This window comes from Oryx dammah, unplaced genomic scaffold (genome assembly GCF_014754425.2).
Source record: "Oryx dammah isolate SB20612 unplaced genomic scaffold, SCBI_Odam_1.1 HiC_scaffold_18, whole genome shotgun sequence".
NCBI lineage: Eukaryota > Metazoa > Chordata > Mammalia > Artiodactyla > Bovidae > Oryx > Oryx dammah.
Window position 1 is genome coordinate 72,494,717 of NW_024070202.1, and position 26,846 is coordinate 72,521,562.

At 39.5% G+C, this 26,846-nt stretch overlaps 1 protein-coding gene across 1 annotated transcript in view; it reads left to right on the forward strand.

The window, feature by feature from the left end:
* ADAM22 (ADAM metallopeptidase domain 22) overlaps positions 1-26,846 on the forward strand; it is a 235,196-nt gene that overhangs the window by 131,570 nt on the left and 76,780 nt on the right. The window contains exon 5 of the mRNA XM_040259774.1: positions 18,047-18,129. Within this exon, the coding sequence (XP_040115708.1) occupies positions 18,047-18,129 (83 nt within the window). The remainder of the gene's footprint in view (positions 1-18,046; positions 18,130-26,846) is intronic.

Sequence of the window (26,846 nt, forward strand, 5' to 3'; positions counted from 1 at the left end):
CTTTGGGAATTAAGTAAATTTTGCTTTCCCTTGGGACCAAAGCAAGGTTGCTCTAGGTGGGTCATCATGTATAATGCATCAGCTTCCTTAATGGCATTGTTAAGATTGCAAGCAGTCTTAACTCTGTAGTGTGAAGAAAATATATTGGCCCATTACCAGTTTATACAGGTCAGGTATCTCATTGCTGGGAATCAGGAGAAATGGACTGTGACAGCTGGTGTCAGCATGAGTTCTGTTTCTAAGCTCTGTTTGTAACCTGTTCGAGTAGAAAGTCCTCTTTATTTTCTTTCTGTGTAAAAAATTTTTCAAATAAGTATCTAAATGATTATTTAATCTGTTAATACTCAAGATGTTATCTATAAACTTAAGAAAACATGTTGTCATAAATTTAAAAAATCAAAGTAGCACTAATAGTGTTTCTATATATGAAACCAAGTAACTATTCTATAATAGAATATTTTTCCTATTTTAATTCTAATTGCAGAACTAATCTTTGTATTATATAATGTCTTATACAGATCTACTTTCAGAAAACTTTTTGAAATCAGAGTGAACTGTGATTAAGAAGTAATTTGTGGAAATGTTGTTTTTGATCAATTTGAAACTGGTTGGAAGCCAAAAAAAAAAAGAAATCACAAGTTATTCCCTTGGTATTGTCCCAAACTGGTATTATTTTCTTTTTTATTTATAAAAATTTCTTATTTTCTGGTGAATAAGCGGCTACTATAAAAATAAGAACAGGTAACAACTAGAAAATTGGCACCTTGGCATTTGGGTTTCCCTGGTGGCTCAGCAGTAAAGAATCCGCCTGCCAATGCAGGAGACCCGGATTTGATCCCTGAGTTGGGAAGATCCCCTGGAGAAGGAAATGGCAACCCACTCCAGTATTCTTGCCTGGGAAATTCCATAGACAGAGGAGCCTGGGGGGCCTCCTAGCGGTCCATGGCGTGGCAGAGTCAGACACGACTGAGTGACTAGCACACTATGAAACAGAAAAGGAAGGGGTGCCAGTGCATTTGATTATCCCCATAGAAAACTCCTAAAAATTTAGGCAATGTGGAGATTAAGTGAGATTAGACGTTTAGACTGAAAAGTTGACATTAGAGATTTCTGGCAAAAGGTACAAAAGCTCCAATGGTCAGACACTCAACTTGTGTTCTCAGCCCTCTTTCATTCAACAGATGTGTGTTGAGAGCTTGCCATTGGGTCAGAAAGATAGCTGTGAACAACATGTGATATAATTCTTGCCCTTGTAAAGCAGGTGGTTTAGTAGAGGTGATAGGCATAATGAAAATAATCGCCAATAGGTCTTTTATAATGGCAGTTATGAGAGTGCCATAAAGAGAGGTTTCTATTGTTCTGAGAGCATTTGATAAGAGACCTAATCTAGTCTGGTTGGTTAGGGAAGACTTCCCTGAGGAAATGAGATTAACTTTGAAGTTTAAATGATAAGTAATAGGAGGTGAAATGGGAAGGGAACAGCTTTTCAAGGCAGTGAAATTAGTATATACAAAGGCCCAGAGGCCTTGATGTGCAGGACCTTGGTATGTGAGAGGAAGAGGAAGGAACCAGAGAGGGTGGGCAGAAGAAGAGATGGAGACAGTTGTACAAGAGAGACAGAACCTACACTGTCGGTGAGAATGTTAATTGGTGCAGCCACTATTGAGGTCCCTCAAATAACTAAAAATAGAGCTACTTAATAATGCAACAATCCCACTTGTAGGTATATTTTCTGATAAAATGATAATTTGAAAAGATAACATTCATCTGTATGTTCATAGCAGCACTATTCACAATAGCCAAGACATGGAAACAATCTAAATGTCCATCAACAGATTAATGAATAAAGAAAATGTGCCATATATATATATGAGTGATGGAATGTAGCCCACCAGGCTCCTCTGTCCATGGAATTCTCCAGGCAAGATTACTGGAGTGGGTTACCATTCTCTTCTCCAGGGCATCTTCCTGACTGAGGTATCAAACCTGGGTCCCCTGTATTGCAGTCTGAGCCACCAGGGAAGTATATATATATATATATATATATGTATGTATGTATATGTATAAAGGAATATTATGTAACCATAAAAAAGGCTGAAATAATGCCATTTGCAGCAACATGGATGGACCTAGAGATTATCACACTAAGTGAAGTAAGCCAGACAAAGACAAATATTATATGATAGCATTTATATGTGGAATCTAAAATATGACACAAGAGAACTTGTCTACGAAACAGAAACAGATAGACATAGAGAACAGATTTGTGGTTGCCAAGGAAGGGGATGGTTAGGAGAAGGAAGGATTGACGTTTTGGGATTAGCAGATGTAAGCTACTACATGTAGGATATATAAACAACAGGATATATAGCACGGAAACTATATTCAACATTCTATAATAACCCTTAATGGAAAAGAATATGAGAAATTCTTAATTATTCAATTATATATATATTATAATTGAATCACTTTTCTGTACAAGAGAAATTAACACAACATTGTAAATCAACTGTGCTTCAATAAAATTAATTTTTTAAAAAAAATAGAAGGTAGGAGTATAATATTTGAGCAGAGCCTCAACCCAAACAATCAAGTATAACCTAATGGAAATAAGACCAAGTCTGCCTTTGGACTTCATGTATTGATTATTTTATGCCTGTGTTTTCTCTTCTCTCCATATTCTCAAAAGCTGGAAGTGCAGCTCTAAATGTCTTTAGAAGGCAGAGTGGTTTTCTGGATAATTCTGAGTGGGGTCAATAGGTAGTCCACATAGCAGTTTGACTTTTCAGACACAGTAAGTGCTGTTTTCTTGAGATCATGTTACATTTCTGATTTTTTTTAAAAAATGAATATTTTTTCTCCACTAGTATTAATAAATGAAACTAGTCACTTCATTTGTTTCTAAATATAGGATAGATCTGTAGTTTGGAGGCAGTAAAACTTAGACACTGAGGCTATATTTAGAGATGCATGCATGCTGAGTCACTTCAGTTGTGTCTGACCTTGTGTAACCTGACCCTGTGGACAGTAACTTGCCAGGCTCCTCTGTCCATGGGATTCTCCAGGCAAGAAATACTAAAATGGGTTGCCATGCCCTCCTTCAGGGGATCTTCCTGACCTAGGGATTGAACTTGAGTCTCTTATGTCTCCTGCATTAGCAGGCAGGTTCTTTACCACTAGCACCACCTGGAAAGTGAAAGTCGCTCAGTTGTGACCAACTCTTTGTGACCCCATGCAGTTCATGGAATTCTCCAGGTCAGAATACTGTAGTGGGTTAGCTCTTTCCTTCTCCAGGGAATCTTCCCAACTCAGGGGTAAAACCCAGGTCTGCCACATTGCAGGTCCATTCTTTACCAGCTGAGCCACCAGGGAAGCCCAAGAATACAGGAGTGGGTAGCCTATTCCTTCTCTAGCAGATCTGCCCAACCCAGGAATTGAACCGGGGTTTCCTGCATTGCAGGAGGATTCTTTACCAACTGAGCTACCAGGGAAGCCCAACGCCACCTGGAAGGCCCTCTATTTAGAGACAGATAGACCTACATTCATATCCTGATATGCCAATTAATTTTCATGTGGCCTTGGACAAGTTAATTATTTCTTCCATGGTTCATTTTTTCCTCATCTGTTAAATGAGAAAGACAGACATGTAGCTCAGAGGTTTGGTTATGGGAAATGCTCCATGTTGAAATTGTTATTGAGGTAAAGTGGAAATTTGAAAAGAATTTCTAGCTAGGTCTTTGGTGCCCTCCACTCATTTTCACTGCTGGTTTCTGATTCTGCTCGTGATGCAGGGAGCATATCATGATCACCAACAGCACTTCTTTATGCCCTGCTCTGTAAGAAGGCAATCTTCTATGCCCTAGATAATACATTCTATGAGAAGTTACTCCAAGAGCAAACTTCCAGGGGAGCTTGGACTGCATACCTAGCTCTTGGCATAATGTATGGACCTCAAAGACAATAAATATATGTTGAACAACAACAAAAATATAAGTGAATGAAGTAAGTCACATGTTAGGAAATTGGGTAATTTCTCCTGTTTACCCAACAGTATGTGGGGAGAAGTTCAGTTTGGATGGATCTGGGAGAGCAGATTATTTCCCCTGCTGTGAAAAGATGCAGTGAATATAAACAGGAAAAATGAAGGGCTTCCATCTGCTCACCTGATGCTAAGGTCATCCTGTGTACTGATTATATTCATGTGCTATGTTTGGAAGGTATTTTAGAGTCACTTCTAAATTACTTTTAAATTTCAAGTCATGACATACCAGCAATTGACCTATGATAAAAATTTCAGTAACTTTGAAATGTTTCAAACATATTAGAAATTATATAAAATATGGTAACAGATACATGTATAGATACCTGTTAGTATTTTGCTAAATTCGCTTCAAATCATTTTAGGTTTTTAAGGTCTGGTAAGGTCTGATAATTCTGTATCAGAGCATCTCCTGTTTCATTTCTATTATATTTTATTTGTGCCTTTACTCTTACTTGGTTACTCTTATTTGAGTTTATTAAAATGTTTGTTTCAAAGAATGAGCTTTACTTTCGTTATCAATGCCTACTTTCTTTTACTTAAAAAGTTCTCTTTGTTCTTTTCTTAATGCACTGAGCTAAAAGTTAACTTGAAAAAGTGAAAAAAGTGAAAGTGTTGGTCACTAGGTTGTGTCTGACTCTTTGCAACCCTATGGACTGTAGCCCGCCAGGCTTCTCTGTCCCTGGAATTCTTCAGGCAAGAATACTGGAGTGAGCTGCCATTCCCCTCTCCAGGGGATCTTCCTGACCCAGAGATGGAATGAAGGTCCCCTATATTGCAGGCTGATTCTTTACCATCTGCGCCCATCAGGGAAACCCAAAATATAACTTACTAATTATCAATCTTTCTTTTCTGTAAGCATCTAAGGATGATAAAAGCAGCTTCCTAAAAGTTCTGATTCATACATTTTTCATTGCCTATAAATATGTATATCTTTTTATACTATGACTCATAAATTATAGAAATTTTATAAAGAATTTTTAAATTGTTTAAAATTTTTACATGAAACATTTAAAAATTTTCCAAACACATCTTTCACTGTTGGTTTAATTTTTTAATGGTAAATGCAATGTAAAATGTACTAACTCTTTGGAAGTCAGCTTGGTTATTTAAAAGAAATAGAAAGTTTGTAATCTCTGATTTAAAAAAAATAGACTGTAATTCATAGACCCAGGAAAAACCATAGAGACCACCAAATTCAACTCCATCCTTCATTTTACAGGAAAATACCCCCAAAATGGCAAATGACAATCATGTACTCATAGAAATATTGCTGGGAAATTTTTTTTTTCAGATTTACTGTCACTTTTTGACAGATAAAATCCTTAAATATTAGTCTGCCTCCCCGAAGGACTTTGTTTGAGAAGTTTGTCCTTAGTAAGCCAACTCTTTGTTTGTATCTTTAAATTAATCTTGGGCTAATTCAAAATCATCCGTGGAGGAATAGAAATGACCATTGAATGCTAGTGTTGAGTTCTTGAACACAGTTTTTAAGGTTCAAGGTATAAGAGGAGAAAGAGATGCTGCAGTGCAGCCTAGCTTTAGCAGCTAGAAGTTTTCCGTTTATCCTTCCTTTTTTTTTAAAAAAAAAAAAAAGAGCAAATGGGTAGGTGACAGAATGGAAGTGAAATTAAAGGAGATAGTAGAAAAACAATGTCTCTTTTCTTTACCTTAAACCCTCATATAGTTACATATTATTAGATTTAAAAAAAGGAAGAGAAGAAAGAAACAAAAATGTTATTCTTTTCCGATGGAACAAAGATCTTTTTCTTCCTTCATTTTAGGGATACGCTGTCATTTTTTAGAACTGCCTTCTAGACAATTATATTTCTTCCCCAATGATATTCAAACATCAGCTATAGAATAAGGTTTTATGTAATATGCATGTCTTGTGCTAAAGAATTCATATAGAGCAATATATTTAAGCATCTATTATTTGTTAAAATACAATAATGCAGTAGTTTCCTGGAAAGAGTTATAATTTCACGAGTTTGTAATTATTTAGTCACTGTATGTGCTTCGCATTGATTCTCCATTCTCTCAATTTAGAACTGCATCCCAGAGAACCTGCCAAGTACCCTTTCTGCTTTACTGTAATTTGCTGCTGAGGAGCATTTTGTGGGAACCTAGAATGTTTTCATAGTCTGCTCAGACATTGTTGTATCAGTGTGTCTGTAAACGATTACCTGACACCTGAAAAATAATTTCTCTTGCCTATTCTGTGGTTAAAAATAAGCAATTTGGAAACTCTGTTTGACTTAATAAAAGAACTGAAGGTCAGGTTTACTGTGCTGTGCTTAGTCACTCAGTCGTGTCTGACTCTTTGTGACCCCATGGACTATGGCCACCAAGCCCCTCTGTCCATGTGGCTTCTCCAGGCAAGAATACTGGAATGGGTTTGCTATGTCCTCCTCCAGGGGGTCTTCCTAACCCAGGGGTCAAACTTGAGTCTCCCCCATTGCCGGCAGATTCTTTACTGTCTGAGCCATCAGGGAAGCCCAAGAATACAGGAGTGGGTAGCCCATCTCTTCTCCAGGGGATCTTCCTGACCCAGGAATCGAACCAGGGTCTCCTGCATCATAGGTGGATTCTAGAATGTCTGGCTAGGGGTCATTAAGATATGGGTTAATCTTTTTAGGTGAGGGCTGCTGTAGACACTTGCATTTTATTTCACTGAACCAAGCTTCTTGGAATCAACATCTCTGGATCATGAATAAAAAAATTCACGTGGTTACTTGAAAAGAGATGAGAATTTGTACTGTGTTGAATAATGTCCCCACAAAAGTCATATCCCCTGGTACCTGTGAATGTAATCTTTTTTGCAAACAGGATCTTTTCAGATGCGATCAAGTTAAGAGGAGAACCCTAATCCATGACTGGTATCTGTATAAGAGGGAAGTTTAGATACTGAGACACAGGAAGAATGCCATGTGAAGATGGTGGCAGAGATTAGAGAATGCAGCTCCAAGCCAAGGAACACTGGGAACTTGTTGGCAACCATTGGAATTTAGGAAGAAGGAAGGAAGGATTTTTCTCTAGAGAGTATGGCTCTGCCAATACCTTGATTTCAGATTCTCATCTGCAGTTCTGTGAGAGAATGAAGTGTTTTTGTTTTAAGCCACCCAGGTTTTGCTAATTTGTTATGGAGGTCTTAATGTAAAAACAACTGGAGTATGTGCTGTAAGTGCCTGAGCCTACATATGAGAGGAGAGGGAGTAAGTCTTTAACTTTGAAAAATAGATTGCATCTCAAAAGATTTTAACAATTGTTTAGTTAGGGTACTTGGGAACTTTAACTCCTGGGAACCTATCCCTGTTTTCATGTTTTGTTTTCAACAGCTAACATTACCCAAGGGAAAACAGTATAAGGAAAGATTCCTGCACAACAATAAAAATAGATTTTAAATTCACTGGGTCTATAATTTTTTTTTTTAACTCGAGAACTCTATGGTCCCTGTTTTCTGTGGTGTTCACCATTTTCCAAAAAGAAGCTCTTTTCTTTATCACTTTTATTTATTAACATATCCAGTGGCTTTCTAGTTCTCTCTTCTCTCCTTTCTTGTGGAAACAATATTTAAGAATGTTTGCTGCAGCAATATTCTTATGTATCTTTCCTCTTCAGCAGGAACCATGCATGTTTTATTAAATACTTTATTTTTAACTGAAGGATAATTGCTTTACAATATTGTGTTGATTTCTGCCATACGTCAACATGAATCAGCCATAGGTACATGCATCTTTTAAATAAAATTATTTTCTTTTCTGTTAGCTAGATTTGTCTCCTTTTAATTTTTAAAATGTTTTTTGGTTGATGCTTAATCTGCAAGTGCTTCTCAATGAGTATTAAAGCAGTGCAGAGATTTTTTAAGGATCATTTACCTTTAGATGTTGGAATGAGCTGATAATTTGGATACAGCTCAAACACTTGTACCCCACTCCAGTACTCTTGCCTGGAAAATCCTATGGACAGAGGAGCCTGGTAGGCTGCAGTCCATGGGGTTGCTAAGAGTTGGACACGAATGAGCGACTTCACTTTCACTTTTCACTTTCATGCAGTGGAGAAGGAAATGGCAACCCACTCCAATGTTCTTGCCTGGAGAATCCCAGGGACGAGGGAGCCTGGTGGGCTGCCGTCTATGGGGTTGCACAGAGTTGGACATGACTGAAGTGACTTACTAGCAGCAACAAACACTTGTACCCTGGAATGGAATGGTAAACACAAATGTCCAAAGATACCAACCTGTGGCATAAGTGAGAGACAGGCTAGCTATAATAAGATGGACAATGTGTGTCTTATTCGTTTGCAGCTAATTTGTATCCTATGGGAAAATGAGAATGTGGGAATGGAGGCTCCTTGTTAACAAACTTCCTAATTTTCAGGGGAAAATGGAAATCCAAGTTTCAACAACTGTGAGGGTCTGAGATTTTATCCTACTTACAAATCAACAAGTTAGGCTGTTGCCGTTTCATCTGTGCTGGCAGAAGACAAGAGATCCTGGGTCAAAGACAAAGAACTTTGTTTCATGGCAATAGAAGGAGCCAGAACATCAACATTTTCTTATACTTGTATCTTGAGCCTCGATCCCTAGAGGGTGACAGAGGAAAAGGGCCAGGTGACACCTGCACACACAGCGTGTTGTGTTACTAGAGAAATTCTGAATTTGAAAAACCTGAATCTTTTATCATAGGAAGTAAACATGCTTGCTCTTTGCTCTAGAGGGAGACATCTCTCTATCTTCAAAGGCTTTCCACTATGCAAACATCCTTGAAAGGATTGTCCAGGACAATCTCGGGCAATGAGGAATCCGAGATTATTATTAGTATTATAGCAAAGTGTTATTGAGTAACCTTTCAAAAATTATTTCCATGGATTATATTAAAAATTGTGTTTTAGTTAGTCATTTAAATTAACCCTGTTTGTATAAGGGTGTTCCCTGGAGAAGGGATAGGCTACCCACTCAAGTATTCTTGGGCTTTCCTGGTGGCTCAGACAGTAAACAACCTGCCTGCAATGTAGGAGACATGAGTTTGATCCCTGGGTTGGGAAGATCCCTTGGAAGAGGGCATGGCAACCCACTCCTTTATTTTTGCCTGGAGAATCCCCATGGACAGAGGAGCCTGGCGGGCTACAGTCCATGAGGTCGCTGAGAGTTGAAATGACTAAGCAACTGAGCCCACCACAGGACATATAAGGGTAGTTTAAAAAAAAAGTATTTTGAAATCTACAGTGAGAGTAGAGTAGAGTCTAGGAAGTATTCATTCATACTCTTGATCCTGGACTTCTATTTCCCAGGTGGCTCAGTGGTAAAGAATCCACCCCACCTGCCAAAGCAGAAGACATAAGAGATGCACGTTCAATCCCTGAGTTGGGAGCATCCCCTGGAGTAGGAAATGGCAACCCCCTCCAGTATTCTTGCCTGGAAAACTCCATGGACAGAGGAGCCTGGTGAGCTACAGTCCATAGGGCTGAAAAGAGTCAGACATGACTGAGTACACACACACATAGTAACAAAACTTTAGATCAGTATAGGGTTGCCAATCTTTTTATTTTGCCATATATGGAAACAGTGCCTTCAGAATGCCTAAATCATATTTACCATTGCTACCAGTTCAAAAAGAATGTATATAACAACTAATGCAATGTGGTAACCTGGACTGGATCCTGAAACAGAAAGAAGAAATTAAGGAAACACTAGTGAAATATACATGTTCAGAACCTCTTAATCAGTAACATACCATGTCAGTCTTTCAGTTTTTGACAAATGTTCTCAGGTGATGTAAGGTGATAACAATAGGAGAAATCGAGTGATATGCAAGAACTTACTGCACCATCTTTGGAACTTTTCTGTGAATCTAAAATTATTTCAAAATAAAAAGGCTATTAAAATTAAAAATGGATAATCTTTATAATCAAAGGGAAGACAAGAGCAAATCTCAAAACAAAGGACAGTCATATGAAAATTACTTTTAACTTTATGAAAAATTGACTGAATTGCCTTGTTTTTCTTGTTTTGGCATGAGCTGGTAAAGATTTTGGCACACAATAGTGTAGATCCATGGGGAGATCCAGCCAGTCCATTCTGAAGGAGATCAGCCCTGGGATTTCTTTGGAAGGAAGGATGCTAAAGCTGAAACTCCAGTACTTTGGCCACCTCATGCGAAGAGTTGACTCATTGGAAAAGACTCTGATGCTGGGAGGGATTGAGGGCAGGAGGAGAAGGGGACGACAGAGGATGAGATGGCTGGATGGCATCACTGACTCGATGGCTGTGAGTCTGAGTGAATTCCGGGAGATGGTGATGGACAGGGAGGCCTGGAGTGCTACGATTCATGGGGTCACAAAGAGTCGGACATGACTGAGCGACTGAACTGATGGATTACCAACCGTGTGTTAGCATTATTTAACTTTAATTTACTGTAAAATGAGATGAGATTGTTTTTCTCTCTGTTTCCCTTAGGGAGCCTGTGGAATCAGATATCCTTACACTGTGTAACTGAACAGATGTTTAACCTATGTCCCTTTTATGAATCCAGTCTGAGTCTATATAATCCCAGGTTATACATTTTAATCAGGATAAGTTGCTGGATCCTCTCCAAAGTAAAATTTAGCTTTTCTAGGAATTTCCTTCATCCTAATGACCCTAGGGAGACTCAGGATTTTCCTGACTTTAAAATGTCATTTCTCACTATTGAGAGGGAGAGGCAAGGTTGAGGGCAGGGCAGGTTCATCATGTCAATGCCAATCAGGGGGAAATTGGGAAGAGGCTATTGTAAACAAGCAGTTGGTGAAACAGATTCCAGCCTCGCAGCCGCAAACAAAGGTCTGGTCAGTGCACATGCCTGGGAGAAATTTAGGGTGCAGTCGAGTTCAGGGGCAGGTCTTCAGTTCCTGCAAAGGGGAATAGGCTAGAGCATAGCTTCTTAGCCTAAGGCAGCATGTTGGAGTCATCTGGGCAATTTAAAAAAAAAAAATGCTCAGGTTTCTTCCCTAGAGGTCCTGATATAAACAGCATGGAGTAAGGTTTGATCTTTTATGAAAAGCTTCCCTTGTGCCAGTAATGTGACACTAATGGGAGCCCAGGGTGGTGAACTTCTAGTGTGAGCAGGGATCTCACTTATGCAGGAGGACGTCTGATCTGCAAGGCAGAAGCCGGTTCTGGACCTGGTGCTCACCAAGGAGGGGAGAGAGCTGTGACTCAGGGAGGACAGCAGGATCACAAGGGTTACAGGCTGGTGTTTCGGTCTGGAAATGTCTGCACTAACCTGTCCCTTTTAGAGTGACTAAACTCATACTGATTTGCCTGTGACTTTCACGGATACTGCACTGAACGACCCGCATCCTGGGAGACCCCTTAGTTACAGGCTAATGGGACGTTGATTGCTCTGTCCCTTTTAGTCCTGGTCAAAGCATCTTGTGTGGTACCATCTTACCAGCACCTACCAAAAGTAGCTTTGCTCTTCCTGTCTGTACATGGTAAAATTCTCACATATTCTTGTTTCTCCTTCCCCCCTCCATCTTGTTTCTGATAAAACCAGCTGTTTGGGGATAACAAGAGAAGAAGTAGAGAAGAGCTATGGCTGTTTATATTCTTAATGCTTCAGTTATAATAGAATCTGCTCAGGAACTAGAGTAAGATTTCAGAGAGCTCAATAAATGAGGAGTTTTAGAATGCAGAGGCAGATGTAGTGAAAAGCAGTTGTTTTCAAATTTTAGAGTGCGTGGAAGTCATCTGAGAGCTTCTCCAGCCTCCAATTGGGTATGTCTAGGGAGAGGCTTGACAATCTGCATTTCTGACAAGCTGATACTTTGGGGCTGGACACGACTCTTTAAGAACCACCAACATAAGGAGACTTGACTCTGCATCAGATATACATGGGTGAGAAGGCTCACTTTCGATCTACATTTTCTCACATTCATCAGTCATCATGAAATAGTACGTTTATCACCAAGCAGAAAGCCCAGGATATGGCTAACACTTTCATTCTTCAGATGATGATTTGAAACATCTCAGTCTTTCTGCTATCTTCTACCTGGGGATGGTCTGGGCATACCAGACCACCTGACCTGCCTCTTGAGAAATCTGTATGCAGGTCAGGAAACAACCGTTAGAACTGGGCATGGAACAACAGACTGGTTCCAAATAGGAAATGGAGTATGTCACCCTGCTTATTTAACTTATATGCAGAGTACATCATGAGAAATGCTGGGCTGGAGGAAGCACAAGCTGGAATCAAGATTGCCGGGAGAAATATCAATAACCTCAGATACACAGATGACACCACCCATATGGCAGAAAGTGATGAAGAACTAAAGAACCTCTTGATGAAAGTGAAAGAGGAGAATGAAAAAGTTGGCTTAAAACTCAACATTCAGAAAACTAAGATCATGGCATCCAGTCCCATCACTTTATGGCAAATAGATGGGGAAACAGTGGCTGGTTTGATCCCCTTGCAGTCCAAGGGACTCTCAAGAGTCTTCTCCAACACTACAGTTCAAAAGCATCAATTCTTTGGCACTCAGCTTTCTTTATAGTCCAACTCTCACATTCATACATGACTACTGGAAAAACCATAGCTTTGTCAGCAAAGAAATGTCTCTGCTTTTTAATATGCTGTCTAGGTTGGTCATAGCTTTTCTTCCAAGGACCAAGCATTTTTTAATTTCATGACTGCACTCACCATCTGCAGTGATTTTGGAGCCCAAGAAAATAAAGTCTGTCACTGTTTCATTGTTTCTCCATCTATTTGCCATGAAGTGATGGGATGGATATCATTATCTTTGTTTTTTGAATATTGAGTTTTAAGCCAGCATTTTCACTCTCCTCTTTCACTTTTATCAAGAGGCTCTTTAGTTCTTTCTCCCTTTCTGCCATAAGGGTGACATCATCTGCGTATCTGAGGTTATTGATATTTCTCCTGGCAATCTTGATACCAGCTTGTGTTTCATGCAGTACATCAGGGCTGCATATTGTCACCCTGCTTATTTAACTTATATGCAGAGTACATCATGTGAAATGCCAGGCTGGATGAAGCACAGGAAAGTTTCATTTTATGAGGAGGAGGGAATCCGAGAAGACTTTTTGGAAAAGGTGACCCTAGTCCATCTTGGAGCTGATAAAGGTGTAATTTCCTGTGAGGATCTGGATTGAGAGCAAATGACCATGGCCTTGTGGCTGTACTGGAATCGGTTTTCCTTACTGAGTTTTCATAGTTTTATAACCCAGGCTGAGTAACTTTCATGCATTATCATCTCACCCTATTTATAGTAAATTCTACTTTTCTTTTGAGATCTTTTTGTCTGCTTAATAAAAATGTGGTTTGTCTTTGAATTTTTCAAGTAAATGATTATTTTTACTTCCTTAGAATTAAATTTGCAATAAGCTTTTTTTCCCCCCAGGAAATAAAAACCAATATGACATGTGAACTAATATGTAGTTCATTTTTATAGAGGTAGATAATTTTTTAGCTACAACTATCTAATTATCTAAAAATAAACATCTGTACTATTATGACTATGTTATTAAATCAAGTAGTATGAGGAAAGTTTCAAGGACAATGGATTACTGGAACAAAAGAGATAGTAAGGAATAAAGCCATGACTGGCAGTTGAATAAAGAGCTGAAGTCTATTGGGATGTGCTGGCTTTTTTCTTTTTTTACAACATCTGTCTTTGGTTATTATTTATATAAGACCTACTTCCATAAAGCATCTGTTTCCTCAAGAAAGTCATATGAAGATATGGAGAACCTCTATTACTGGTAAGATTTGAGTAAGCTGGCTTAAGTCTCTATTGAAATATACAATTTTTAATAAAGTATATTTTATTATCTTTAAATGCAAAGCAATTTTTAAAACAGATATGTATAATGGAATACAATTATATTTCTCCTTTAAAATATCCACTAAAATTTTAAATGCACATATTCTTTGACCTTCCAGGCCACATCTGGTAGTCTAGCCTACATACATACTGACAGAAGTGCACCAAAAAATATATGAAAGGATGTTTGTTGCAGTAACCTAACCATCCAATTGTACAGGTTTGTTTAAATGAATTATGGTTCACTCCTGTGATGGAATATTCTGCCTTCATTGAAGGAATGAGGTTGATGTCAAGGTTACCTTAAGGAAAAAAGAAATGAAGTGGCAGAGCAGTGTGGGTTGTATAAACTATATGTGCACTGAAAGAATATATGTTTATTTATGTGTATGTACAATTCCTTAAATATGCACAGATGATTCCTGATATGGTACACAAAATCTGTGGTACACAAAAAAGGTAAAAGTATTTACCTTTTAGGTGGCAGTTGCAGCCTGGACAGTGTGTAGGAAGTGGGTATTTTTACTCTTTGTCATGTACTCCTGAATTCTTAGGATTTCTGTCATAAGTATTTGTTATCTTATAAACAGTGTATAACAATACTTATTTAAAAGCAAAAATCTATTAAATTTATTTATTTATTTTAATAATTTAACAATAGATTTATATAAATTACAGGAGCCTTTAAATATTAAGGCCTCTATTCTGGACTAAGAAATATTTCCAGGCATATTAAAGGAAAAAAGAAAACTATTTTAGTTCTAAGTTGAAATAATTATTGATTTATGGCAAATAATTCCTGAAAAAAATTGCAACAAAAATTAATTTCCACTGTTATTTGGAAAATTACAGATAATGCTGGTTGAGAGCCTCAAGATTTGAATGATAATAGTCTAAATGGAGGAGAGCCCCCCTGGTGTTTATGCTTTTCTTGAAGTGTCATGGAAATATTTGATAATGATTCAACCATATTGAGCTCTTCACTTCATTTGTTAGGTTTTTGTGCAGATGGATCATGATCATATGCTGTTTTTGGATTGACTCCTATTTTTCAGAACCATAAAATTAGTGAAAGATTTTTTTCTATTATCTACTCATCTGTTTAGCCCCAGTATAATGAAGGATTGTTTCAAAACATAAATTCTTTGTCCTTTTTATGATTTAATTAACATGTTTCCAAAGTTGGCATTTTAAAGAAAACTAGTCATTTATAAAACATGTTTTATATGCCTTTAACTCTATTTTCCCCGCATAGAATGACTTGTCAACTTCCATTGTTCCCTCATCTGACACTGTAATTTTGTGACTACCATTCATCTTTGTATCTACTGTCTTTCTAGCTACTTTTCACTGTGAGTGTTAGACCTCTGTGAGAGAAGATCTCATTGGTTTGTTTAGTCAGTATCTAATTTAAAGAAGTACTTTTAGATAGAATTCTCTTTCCAGATCACCCCATTGGCTGTTGGTCTTTGTGTCTGGCCAATCAAATGCTTGGCTTCCCAGGTGATGCAATGGTAAAGAATCCCCCCGCCGATGCAGGAGACGCAGGTTCAATCCCTGGGTCAGGAAGATTCCGCTGGAGGAGGAAATGGCAACCCACTCCAGTATTCTTGCCTGGAAAATTCCATGGACAGAGGAGCCTGGCAGGTTACAAAGAGTTGCAAAGAGTAGGACATGACCGAACGCACACATACAATCAAATGCTGAAGTTTCGATTTCCAGCCCAATCAGATGAGTCCAGGAAATCAAGGTCATTTGAAGCATAATAACCTCTCTTTCACTAATCTTGTGGATAGTTCACCAGTCCAAACGCCCAACAGAGTGAATTTAAAATCTGTTAAATTTACTCCCCCACTGCTACTCCAAAAAATAAAGAAAACACACACACACACACACACACACACACACACGGCAAACAAGCAAAACAAAAACAGCCTAGGAAAAGCTTAGATTTGCACTGCATAGCTCAGAGCTTCTAGGTCCAACTCATAAGTAGTATATGGGAAAGGACATAGATGTTACATTCACACACTCACACAAAGTTTGCACCCCGACTTGGCAACTTCCCAGGCAGACGACCTTGACTCTCAGAAATTGTGACCTCCTATGTGAAATAGAGGGGACAGTATTTCTTTGTAGAAGTGATGTGAGGATAGGGAGATTGTGTGTGTGTAAAATGAGTAGGACAATAAGTGACACACAATAATTATAATAGTAGAAAACATTTACTGAGTGTGTACCAAGTGCCAAACATTATCCTAAGCCCTTAATGCATGTTAGCTCTTTATTCCTCTGAACAGCCTTTTGTGATTATTACACAGGGAGGCTCTGTGATTTGCTTGAGCTTGTATGACTAGTAAGTGAAGAGTTGATAGCTCGAGCTGTTAACGTCTAAACCAACCCTATCCTGGAAGTTACGGCCTGACTTCGTTTGTGCCCGTAAGTCTATGGCCTTCTGGGTTCTATCTGCTGTCAGAACCACACCTGAAGCACTTCCCTATCTTACCCTCCATCCAGTCCAACCCCAGTCCTCAGTTCATGATTCCCAGTGACTCCATGGGAATTTGGAGGTGTCAGGGCTCACACTGTGTGCCTTCCTGCCCGCTCTTTGTCCCCCAGCAAAGCTGAACTTCGCCCTATTCTTGGGATTATCTCATGAGGAGAAACAGGCTGCCTTCCCCAGAATTCCAGTGAAGATAATATCTTCACCATTGTTCCATTACTATATCTTCCTGTTCTCTCCTCTGCACTTGGCAAGCACTGTGTATTTTAAGTAGGGTTAGTCCTTAAGACAGATTGTGAAGTAGATAACATTTGCCCCTTTAAACCACCCATTCCTTTAGTCCTTATGTCACTATTTCACATCTCAGTGAGCCAGTTGAACTAGAAGCTTTCAGCTTCTGAGGAAATGAGCAATTAGTGGGGGAATGAGAAAGGTCATTTAGACCTGTGCTTCTCAAATTTTATTGCGCATATGAATCACCTAGTGCTCCACTGTGTCCTCAGTCACTCAGTTGTGTCTGACTTTTTGCAACCCCATGGACTGTAGCTTGCCAGGCTCCTCTGTCCATGGGATTCTCCAGGCAAAAATACTGAAGTGGGTTGCCATTTCTTTCTCCAGGGGATCTTCCTGATCCAGAGATTGAACCCACGTCTCTTCCATCTCCTGCATCGACAGGTGGATTTTTTACTATTGTGCACTTCGTTAAAATGCTGATTCTGATCCATTGAGGTGGGGCCTGGGATTCTGCATTTCTGACATGCTTCTGTTGATGCCAGTGCTGGTACTGTTTTCTAGACCACACTCTTGAGGAGCCAGCATCTAGACTAGGATACCACCTTGAGATGTCAGAGGCTCTACCCTGCTAACATTTCCAGGGATACTTAATTCAAAGAAATGAGTCTCTTGGTGAAATTTAGTTAATGTGACTTGCTGGTAGAAGAAAGTTCTCAATTGAGACCCTGCTCTGGACTGCATACCAGTAAAGCCATTCCTAGTTGGAGAAAAGAATATCATAAAGTTGTCAAGTTTTAATATAAACGCTATGAAAGAGGGCATTTTCCTCCATTAATTTAATTTAGTAACTCTCAGATGATTTGTATTCATTTTGCTTAATTTTGAGAAAATCGTCATTTTGCTGCTACTCAGTGTTGAGTGAGCTTTCCAGGTGGTGCTATCAGTAAAGAACCTGCCTCTCAATGCAAGAAACATAAGAGACAGGGGTCAATCCCTGGGTTTGGAAGATCCCTTGGAGGAGGGCATGGCAACCCACTCCAGTGATCTTGCCTGGAGAATCCTATGGACAGAGAAGTCTGGAGGGCTACAAGTCCATAAGGTTGCAAAGAGTCGGACACGTTTGAAGTGACTTAACATGCATGCTCACTGAACTCTTCCTGGTGCTGGAGGTCACATATGCATTTCAATATGTGTTTCTTTGTTCCATCTATCACCTACATAAAAGGAAATTTAAGTCAACTTTTATTTCCTTATCTTTTGATTTGGAGTCAGCTTACTGGGAGTGCTTATGAATAATTCTGTTAGAAATGGTTTGATAATACTAATCTGGATAATGAAACGTTGTACAGACCGTTGCACATGAAGGTGCAGTGTGGGTAGAAGACTGTGAAATGATGTGGCCGATTCTCTTTGTGATGGCAAAGGTTTATAGTCTCTATTTCTACTTTCAGGGAGGAGAACACTGTTACTACCAGGGCCACATCCGAGGAAATCCTGCCTCATTTGTGGCATTGTCGACATGCCATGGACTTCAGTAAGTGTCCTCAAAGTTTTTGTATCATCCATTTTTTTTCCAGTGATTTACTTTATTTTTAATGCACTGTGGTTGAAATCTCTATTTTACGTCAAGAGCTATTAATAGTTTTCAAACAGAGATGGATCAGGACTTTAATTCCTCTGTGGTTTGTAAACGAAGCAGATTGTTAAATTAGAGTTGCAGAAGCCAGAGGCGCTAATGATTATAATATACTTCCTTAGTGATGTTTGAAACATTTTTCTAGTTTCATCCAGATGGATACTGGAGTGGTTTGTATAACTTTGGTTTCTGTTTCCATGGGTATTTAGCCCCTTGGTACCAATTCTGTCCTTCCTCTTCCTTGATGTTCATTTTTATATATGTATGGAATAATAGAAATTTCAAGACAGGAAACTCCTGACTCCTTGCACAAAAACAAAGGATGACCACAGGAGCTCATGTATTTTAGCACTTTATTCAGCCAGAATCCCACCTAACCTACAGCAAACTCATGGGAGGGTCCATTTGTTCTCAGAAATTACTATGGAATGGACTTCATCCTTCTTCAAGGCCTTGCTTCCTTTCTCATAACCTTCAGTATCAAAGTGTGTTTTCTGGTGTTTAACATGGGAATATATCAGCTTCCTCCATCCTGTCCATGATGGTGATACCCAGGTGGCTGTCTATATCTTTCTTGTCGTGTGACCCCTTCCAGTTCCATTTCCAGTTCAGTCCCTCAGTCGTGTCCGACTCTTTGAAATCCCATGAATCACAGCACGCCAGGCCTCCCTGTCCATCACCAAATCCCAGAGTTCACTCAAACTCATGTCCATCGAGTCGGTGATGCCATCCAGCCATCTCATCCTCTGTCGTCCCCGTCTCTTCCTGCTCCCAATCCCTCCCAGCATCAGAGTCTTTTCCAATGAGTCAACTCTTCGCATGAGGTGGCCAAAGTATTGGAGTTTCAGCTTCAACATCAGTCCTTCTGAACATCCAGGACTGATCTCCTTTAGGATGGACTAGTTGGATCTCCTTGCAGTCCAAAGGACTCTCAAGAGTCTTCTCCATCACCACAGTTCAAAAGCATCAATTCTTCGGCGCTCAGCTTTCTTCACAGTCCAACTCTCACATCCATACATGACCACTGGGAAAACCATAGCCTTGACTAAACGGACCTTTGTTGGCAAAGTAATTATAAAGCTACTTTGTCATCCCTCAGCATTTTGTTGTTGTTCATTCACTAAGTCATGTCTGACTCTTCGCAATCCCATGGACCACATCGCACCAGGCTCCTCTGTCTTCCATTATCTCCTGAGTTTGCTCCAGTCCACATCCACTGAGTCAGTGATGCTATCTAACCATCTCATCTTCAGCCTCTTCCTACCCTTTTTGCTTTCAGTCTTTCCTGGCATCACAGTCTTCTCCAGTGAGTCCACTTTTTGCATTTTGCAGCCAAAGTATTGGAGCTTCAGCTTCAGCATCAGTCCTTCCAGTGAATATTCAGAGTAGATTTCCTTTAAGATTGACTGGTTTGATCTCCTTGCTGTCCAAGGGACTCTGAAGAGTCTTCTCCAGTACCACAATTTGAAAGCATCAATTCTTCAGTGCTCAGCCTTCTTCATGGTCCAAATCTCATATCCATACATCCTGCTAGAAAAACTATAGCTTTGATTATACAGACTTTTGTTGGCAAAGTGAAGACTCTGCTTTTTAATCCTCTGTCTAGATTTGTCATAGCTTTCCTTCCAAGAAGCAAGCGTGGCAACTGTCCATAGTGATTTTGGAGCCCAATAAAATAAAATCTATCACTGCTTATTCTTTTTACTCATCTATTTGCCATGAAATGATAGGACCAAATGCCATGATCATTGTTTTTTGAATATTGAGTTTTAAGCCAGCTTTTTCTCTCTCTTTTTTACTCTCAACAAGAGGCTCTTTAGGTCCCCTTCACTTTCTTAATGATAACATTAGAGTGGTATCACCTGCATATCTGAGGTTGTTCATATTTCTCCTGGAAATCTTGATTCCAGTTTATGATTCATCCATCCTGGCATTTCACATGATGTACTCTGCATGTACTTCTGCTTTATTGACTACTGCACCAAAGCCTTTGACTGTATAGATCACAACAAACTGTGGAGAATTCTCCCAGGTAGTCTGGGAATACTGGATCACCTTACCTGGATCCTGAGAAATCTGTATGCAGATCAAGAAGCAGCAGTTAGAACTGGACATGGAACAAGAGACTGGTTCCAAATTGGGAAAGGAGTACATCAAGGCTGTATATTGTCACCCTGCTTATTTAATTTATATGCGGAGTACATCATGCAAAATGCTGGGCTGGATAAAGCACAAGCTGGAATCAAGATTTTGGGGAGAAATATCAATAACCTCAGATATGCAGATGACACCACCCTTATGGCAGAAAAAGAAGAACTAAAGAGCCTCTTGATGAGAGTGAAAGAGGAGAGTGACAAAGCTGGCTTAAAACTCAACATTCAAAAAATGAAGATCATGGCATTCGGTCCCATCTCTTCATGGCAAAGAGATGGGGAAACAATGGAAACAGTTACAGACTTTATTTTTTTGAGCTCCAAAGTCACTGCAGATGGTGACTGCAGCCATGAAATTAAAAGACCCTTGCTCCCTGGGAGAAAAGCTATGACAAACCTAGATAGCATATTAAAAAGAGAGACATTACTTTGCTGACAAAGGTTCATCTAGTCAAGGCTATGGTTTCTCCAGTAGTCATGTATGGATGTGAGAGTTGGATGATAAAGAAAGCTGAGCGCCTAAGAATTGATGCTTTTGAACCATGGTGTTGGAGAAGACTCTTGAGAGTCCCTTGGACTGCAAGGAGATCCAACCAGTCCATGTTAAAGGAAATCAGTCCTGAAAATTCATTGAAAGGACTGATGTTGAAGCTGAAACTCCAATACTTTGGCCACCTGATGGGAAGAACTGACTCATTGGAAAAGACCCTAATGCTGGGAAAGATTGAAGGCAGGAGGAGAAGGGGATGACAGAGAATGAGATGGTTAGATGACATCACTGACTCGATGGACATGAATTTGAGCAAGCTCCGGGAGTTGTTGATGGACAGGGAAGCTTGGTGTGCTGCAGTCCATGAGGTCACAAAGAGTTGGACATGACTGGGTGACTGAACTGTACTGAACTCTGCATAAGTTAAATAAGGAGAATGGCAATATATAGCCTTGACGTGTGTGCATGTGTATGTGCGTGTTCCATTTCGTTACTCGTGTCTGGCTTTTTTGTGACCCTATGGACTATAGCCCACCAGGCTTCTCTCTCCATAGGATTCTCCAAGCAAGAATACTGGAGTGGATTGCCATACCCTCCTCCAGGGGATCTCCCTGACCCAGGAATGAACTTGTGTCTGCTTCCGTCTCCTGCATTGCAGGTGGATTCTTTACCCACTGGGTCCATTGGGAAGCTCACAGCCTTGACATACTTCTTTCCCAGTTTTGAACCAGTTTGTTGTTCCATGTCAGGTTCTAACTGTTGCTTCTTGACTCACATACAGATTTCTCAGGAGACAGGCAAGGTGGTCTGGTACTTTCATCTCTTTAAAAATTTTTCAGATTGTTATGATCCACACAGTCAAAGGCCTTAGTGTAGTCAATGAAGCAGAAGTAGATGTTTTTCTGGAATTCTCTTGCTTTTTCTGTGATCCAACCAACATTGACAATTTGATCTCTGATTCCTCTGCTTCTTCAAAAGCCATCTTGTACATCTGGTAAGTCTTGATTTATGCATCGCTGACGCCTAGCTTGAAGGATTTTGGGCATAACCTTGCCAGCATGTGAAATGAGCACATTGTATGGTAGTTTGAGCATTGCTTAGCATTGTCCTTCTTGGGGATTGAAATGAAAACTGACCTTTTCGAGTCCTATGGTCAGTGCAGATTTTCCCAAATTTGCTGACATATTGAGTGTAGCACTTTAACAGCCTCATCTTCTGAGATTTGAAAGAGCTCAGCTAGAATTCTGTCCCTCTACTCACCTTGTTCATAGTAATGCTTCCTAAAGCCCACTTGACTTCACACTCCAGGATGTCTGGCTCTAAGTAAGTGATCACACGATCATGGTTATCCAGGTCATTGAGACCTGTTTTGTACAGTTCTGTGTATTCTTGCTACCTCTTCTTAATATCTTCTACTTCTGTTAAGCCCTTACTGTTTCTGCCTTTTATCGTGCCCATCCGTGCATAAAATATTCCCTTCATATCTCCAATTTTCTTGAAGATACCTCTAGTCTTTGTGATTGTATTGTTTTCCTCTATTTCTTTGCAGTGTTTATTTAAGAAGTCCTTCCTATCTATCCTTGCTATTCTCTGAAACTCTGTGCTCAGATGGGTATATCTTTCCCTTTCTACCTTGTCTTTCACTTCTTTTCTCAGCTATTTCTAAAGCCTTCTTAGACAACCACTTTGCCTTCTTTCATTCCTTTTTCTTTGGAATGGTTCTGGTTTTTGCCTCCTGTATGTTTCAAACTTTCATCCATAGTTCTTCAGGGACTCTGTCACCCAGATATAATCCCTTGATCTCTTTGTCACTTCTGCTGTATAATCATAAAGGATTTGATTTAGGTCATACCTGAGTTGCCTAGTGGTTTCTCCTACTTCCTTCATTGTAAGCCTGAATTTTGCAATAAGGAGCTCATGATCTAAGTTTAGCATTCTAGTTAGTCTAAATCATCTCAGCTCATTTCTGCTACTTTTGGGGGGCAGGAACCAATCACACTTCAGTTTTGTGAAATTCTTTTTTGAAATCTTTAAAAGACTTCCTGTCTGTTACCAAGTTAGAAACATGAGTGTTTTCATCTAACAAACAGTTATGGAGCATCTGCTGTGTGCCAGCTGCTTGGAATATTAAGGAGATTAGAACGTGAGCCCTGTCCCCAAGAGCTCCCAGTCTAATGGGGAAGCTAAACCTAGCCCAGCTTGTGCTATGGAATGTGGTAGGTATAGCTGTTTTCAATGAGAGAAAAAACTGAGAAAAATGCAAGCTGAGAGTGGTCACTGAAAAGTGAGGTCATTCTTAAGGGTTCCAGAGAGTCATTACGTGAAGAAGATAGAATGGGCCCTGGAACAGGCTTTCAGGGGATCTTCCAGGAGAGGGGTTCAACTGCCACATCTTCCAAGAAATTGAGAAATGAGACCTAATGGGAAAGGCTGGGAAATCTTGCCAGTCTGCCTAAGTTGTGCTTCTGGTTAGGCTCTGGCACTAGGTACTTGAGAGGCAGGTAAAAGATAACACAGGGATCAGACAAATAACCAGAGAAAGGAGGTCACATGTGTGAGAGCAAGACAGTAAGTTCACTTACTATTTGTACTAAAAGACTGTTTTACTAATTTTAAATAAATCCCTTGAATAAGGAGACATTTTTACAAACATGGAACCCGTACCTAATATGTGAGAGCCTCAGCTTTCTTAATCTGGAAACAAACATTGATGTATCCTCCATCAATAATATTGTTATTTCTGATCTCAAGGCAAGCACAGCTGTCAGCCAGGAATAGTACACTGCGTCTGCCGACTCTTGTGACAGCAAGTGTCTATCGTAGGCTTTTCCCAACCTCTCTCATTCCTCTTAACATCTCAGTCCAAAGTCACAGTTTAAGCATCTTGCCTAGTACATGTTCCAGTACCGCTCCCCCCTCCCCATTTTCCAAGTGGATATAACATCATAAGAGCAGAGAAAAGGTATTACTGCCTTCTAGAAACCCTAATAGACCCGAGATCCTCAGACTAACAGCTACTAATCCTATAGTCCTTTGAAAGAGGATGGAAAGGGAACTTGAAGGACATTTTAGTGACTAACTGAGGTGTTTTAACTAACTAGAATTTACTTCTCCCTTTAGAAGATTTTCACTTAAGGCTAAACAAAGACAAACAGAAAGCCCGCTGTGTGTAGGAACACTGTCAGGTTTGTGTATAAGTGTGTTTTGGTGCATGTAGACTTTTTTTTTTTTGTATGTAGACTTTTATAAGCATGTTAAATAAATTCACTGTTTGTTCCTTTATTACTTCTCATCTCGATTTTACCTTATGAACAAACATTGCTGACAGATATTTAGGGGAGCTATTTCTAAATAGTAAATAATTCATGTTGTCTCATTTGTAGTGATTCAATATGAGATATATTATTTCATCCATGACTCATCTTCTATAAATTGCCAAATGCATGTTGAGAGTTTTCATTTTCTTGATATACAGAATTCCATTAAAGAACATAATGGGTAAACGAATCAAACTCATATCTTTTCCATAAATAACCTGCAGGTACACATTATTTTCAAATTTGAAGACCTAATAGTTAGTATTTTGGGCCTGCTATGTTTGATGTTTTGACGAAATCCTGTAACTATGGGAACATTAATGAATGGAATCAACTGTAAATTTATTGCCCACTTGTGGCAGTTTGTAGGAATGACTGTTTCCTTTCAAAATCTGGTTTTGATGGCAACTGTTAAAAATTTTACCTCTCTCAACTGGCCAGTAATGACTTGGTCCTAGCTATAGATTTTTACAAGTTATAAACTGTGTGATAGACTCAGTATACTTCCTGGAATGTATAAAAAATCAACCAGAAAGGTTTCAAACAAAGCAAATGAAACATACCTGCTTTTTAATTGTTAAAGATTTGAACATATTTTAAATTAAATATGGCATATTTTCATTTATGGGACCAGAATCTTCTATATATGTATGGTGTTAGAATCTGCTTTGTTTATACTGCATATCAAGATGTTTGAGTTCAATAAAAAGTGACTGATTTTTGCATTGGATACTAACCTAATTCAAGAGGAAACAGCCCCTGATGCTGTTTAAACAAAGCCATCTGTTTGCTACTTAATCAGTGTAGTTGTGTGAACTTTGGCAAAGGGTGATCGTTTTGTACAGTTTTCTGGATGGATCTGACCAGTTATCAGCAGAATGTTCACTGCCATATTTGCCTACTGTTTTGAAAAGTTTCCCCCCACTTATTCCTTAGGCATATATTGTCAGTAATATTTTACAAACTGTATCTGTTTATCTTTAAATTCCAAATGCAATGTCACTCAAATTCAGAAAGTGCACGTTGGGTTGAAAACATTACAGATGTGTAAAGGGCAGTTCTAAGGGTATATGAAAGTTTGAGGACATGTGGAAGATGTTACTGCAAGAATGAAAGAATTTGGATAGAGACAGAGCTGGAGGCCGTTATAATTATAGCTCAGGAAAACCAGTAGATTTCACTAAGTGATCAATGAAAGACACATACTGTTCTGTGGTTAGCAACTTGGGCTTCAGGCAGTCATTTCCACCTAACACTGATAAATGACTGCAGATCACAGCTTTACTCTTCTCAGATGCCTGAGTGATAAAGACAAGTTCCTTCAGTATCAGGAGGAAACTGATATTAATAGAAAGACCACGCTCCTCTAAAAGGAGGGGCTATCAGGATCTCTCTGAGTGGGAGTTGAGACCATATGTAGCTTACGATGCCCCCAGAGAATTTCTCAATTGGCTAATAGTCATCTCTAGCCCAGGAGGTCCAAAATTGAACTCTGGATTTGCGCCCTGCATCCTGCTTCCTTGTGCCCATCCTGTTTTGCTCTTCCTGCAGCCTGTTCCATCTTATTAAATGGATCTTATGAAACACCATTTTTCCAGTTGCTCATATCAAAACCTTGGAGTCTTCACTGACTCTTCTCTTCCTTGCAAACTCCATTTTAAATCCATTAACTAGTCCTATTGATTCTACTTTGGAAAAACATTCAGAATTTGACCGGTTCTCACCACCCTCACCATTACCACCCTGTTGTATGAATGAAAGTGTGTGGCCAGTTGCACTGGCTGGGTCAGCTACTTGTCAGCCACTTGTCTCTTGGGCTTCAGTTTCTGTAACTTGTGAAATGTGGGTAGTCATTGTACCTCCAGCATAAATTTGTGGAAAAGATGAAATGAATGTCAAGGATTTAGCTCATGGTGAGTTGTTAAAATATGTCAGCTCTTACTGCTAGAGCATGTTCCAAGTATGCAGCTTAGGCCAGTCTCTGTATAACCCTTGGCCAACTGCCTCAGAATCACTGGGGGTTTGTTTGAAGTGCAGTTTCCTGGGTTCCAGCCTGGAAGTCTGAGAGGGTTCTGAGAGTTTTTAATTTTTATATGCTTTCCAGGTGATATTTTGCATATTAAAATTTTAGATTTATATGTTGGAGGAAGGAATAATGGGCCACAGTTGGAGGATGGTAATCCTGAGCCTCAGAGTCAGACACGACTGAGCAACTAAACAGCAGCAGCAGCAGCAGTCCTGAGCCTGGGGGAGAGTCAGGATGAGGGGACCCTGCTGCTTATGGGGGATCAGGGGCGAGGCCTTTCCTTCTCAGCAGTATGTGTGGGGGTGTATGTCATATATGGCACGTGTATGTGTAAGATAATGGATTGGGATATGTGTGTTGTGTGGCATATGTGAGTGTGGTATGTGATGTTTATATATGTGGAGATGTAGTGTGTAATGTATGGTATATAGGTGTGTGTGTGGGGGGGTGGTATGTGGTTGTGTGTGTGTGTGTGTATGATGTGGGGGTGTGTATGTATGGGTGGATGGTGTGTGTGTCTGGTATGTGGTGTGTGTATGTATGGGTGGATGGTGTGTGTGTCTGGTATTTGGTGTGAGTGTATGATGTGGGGGTGTGTATGTATGTATGTGTGTGTCTGGTATGTGGTG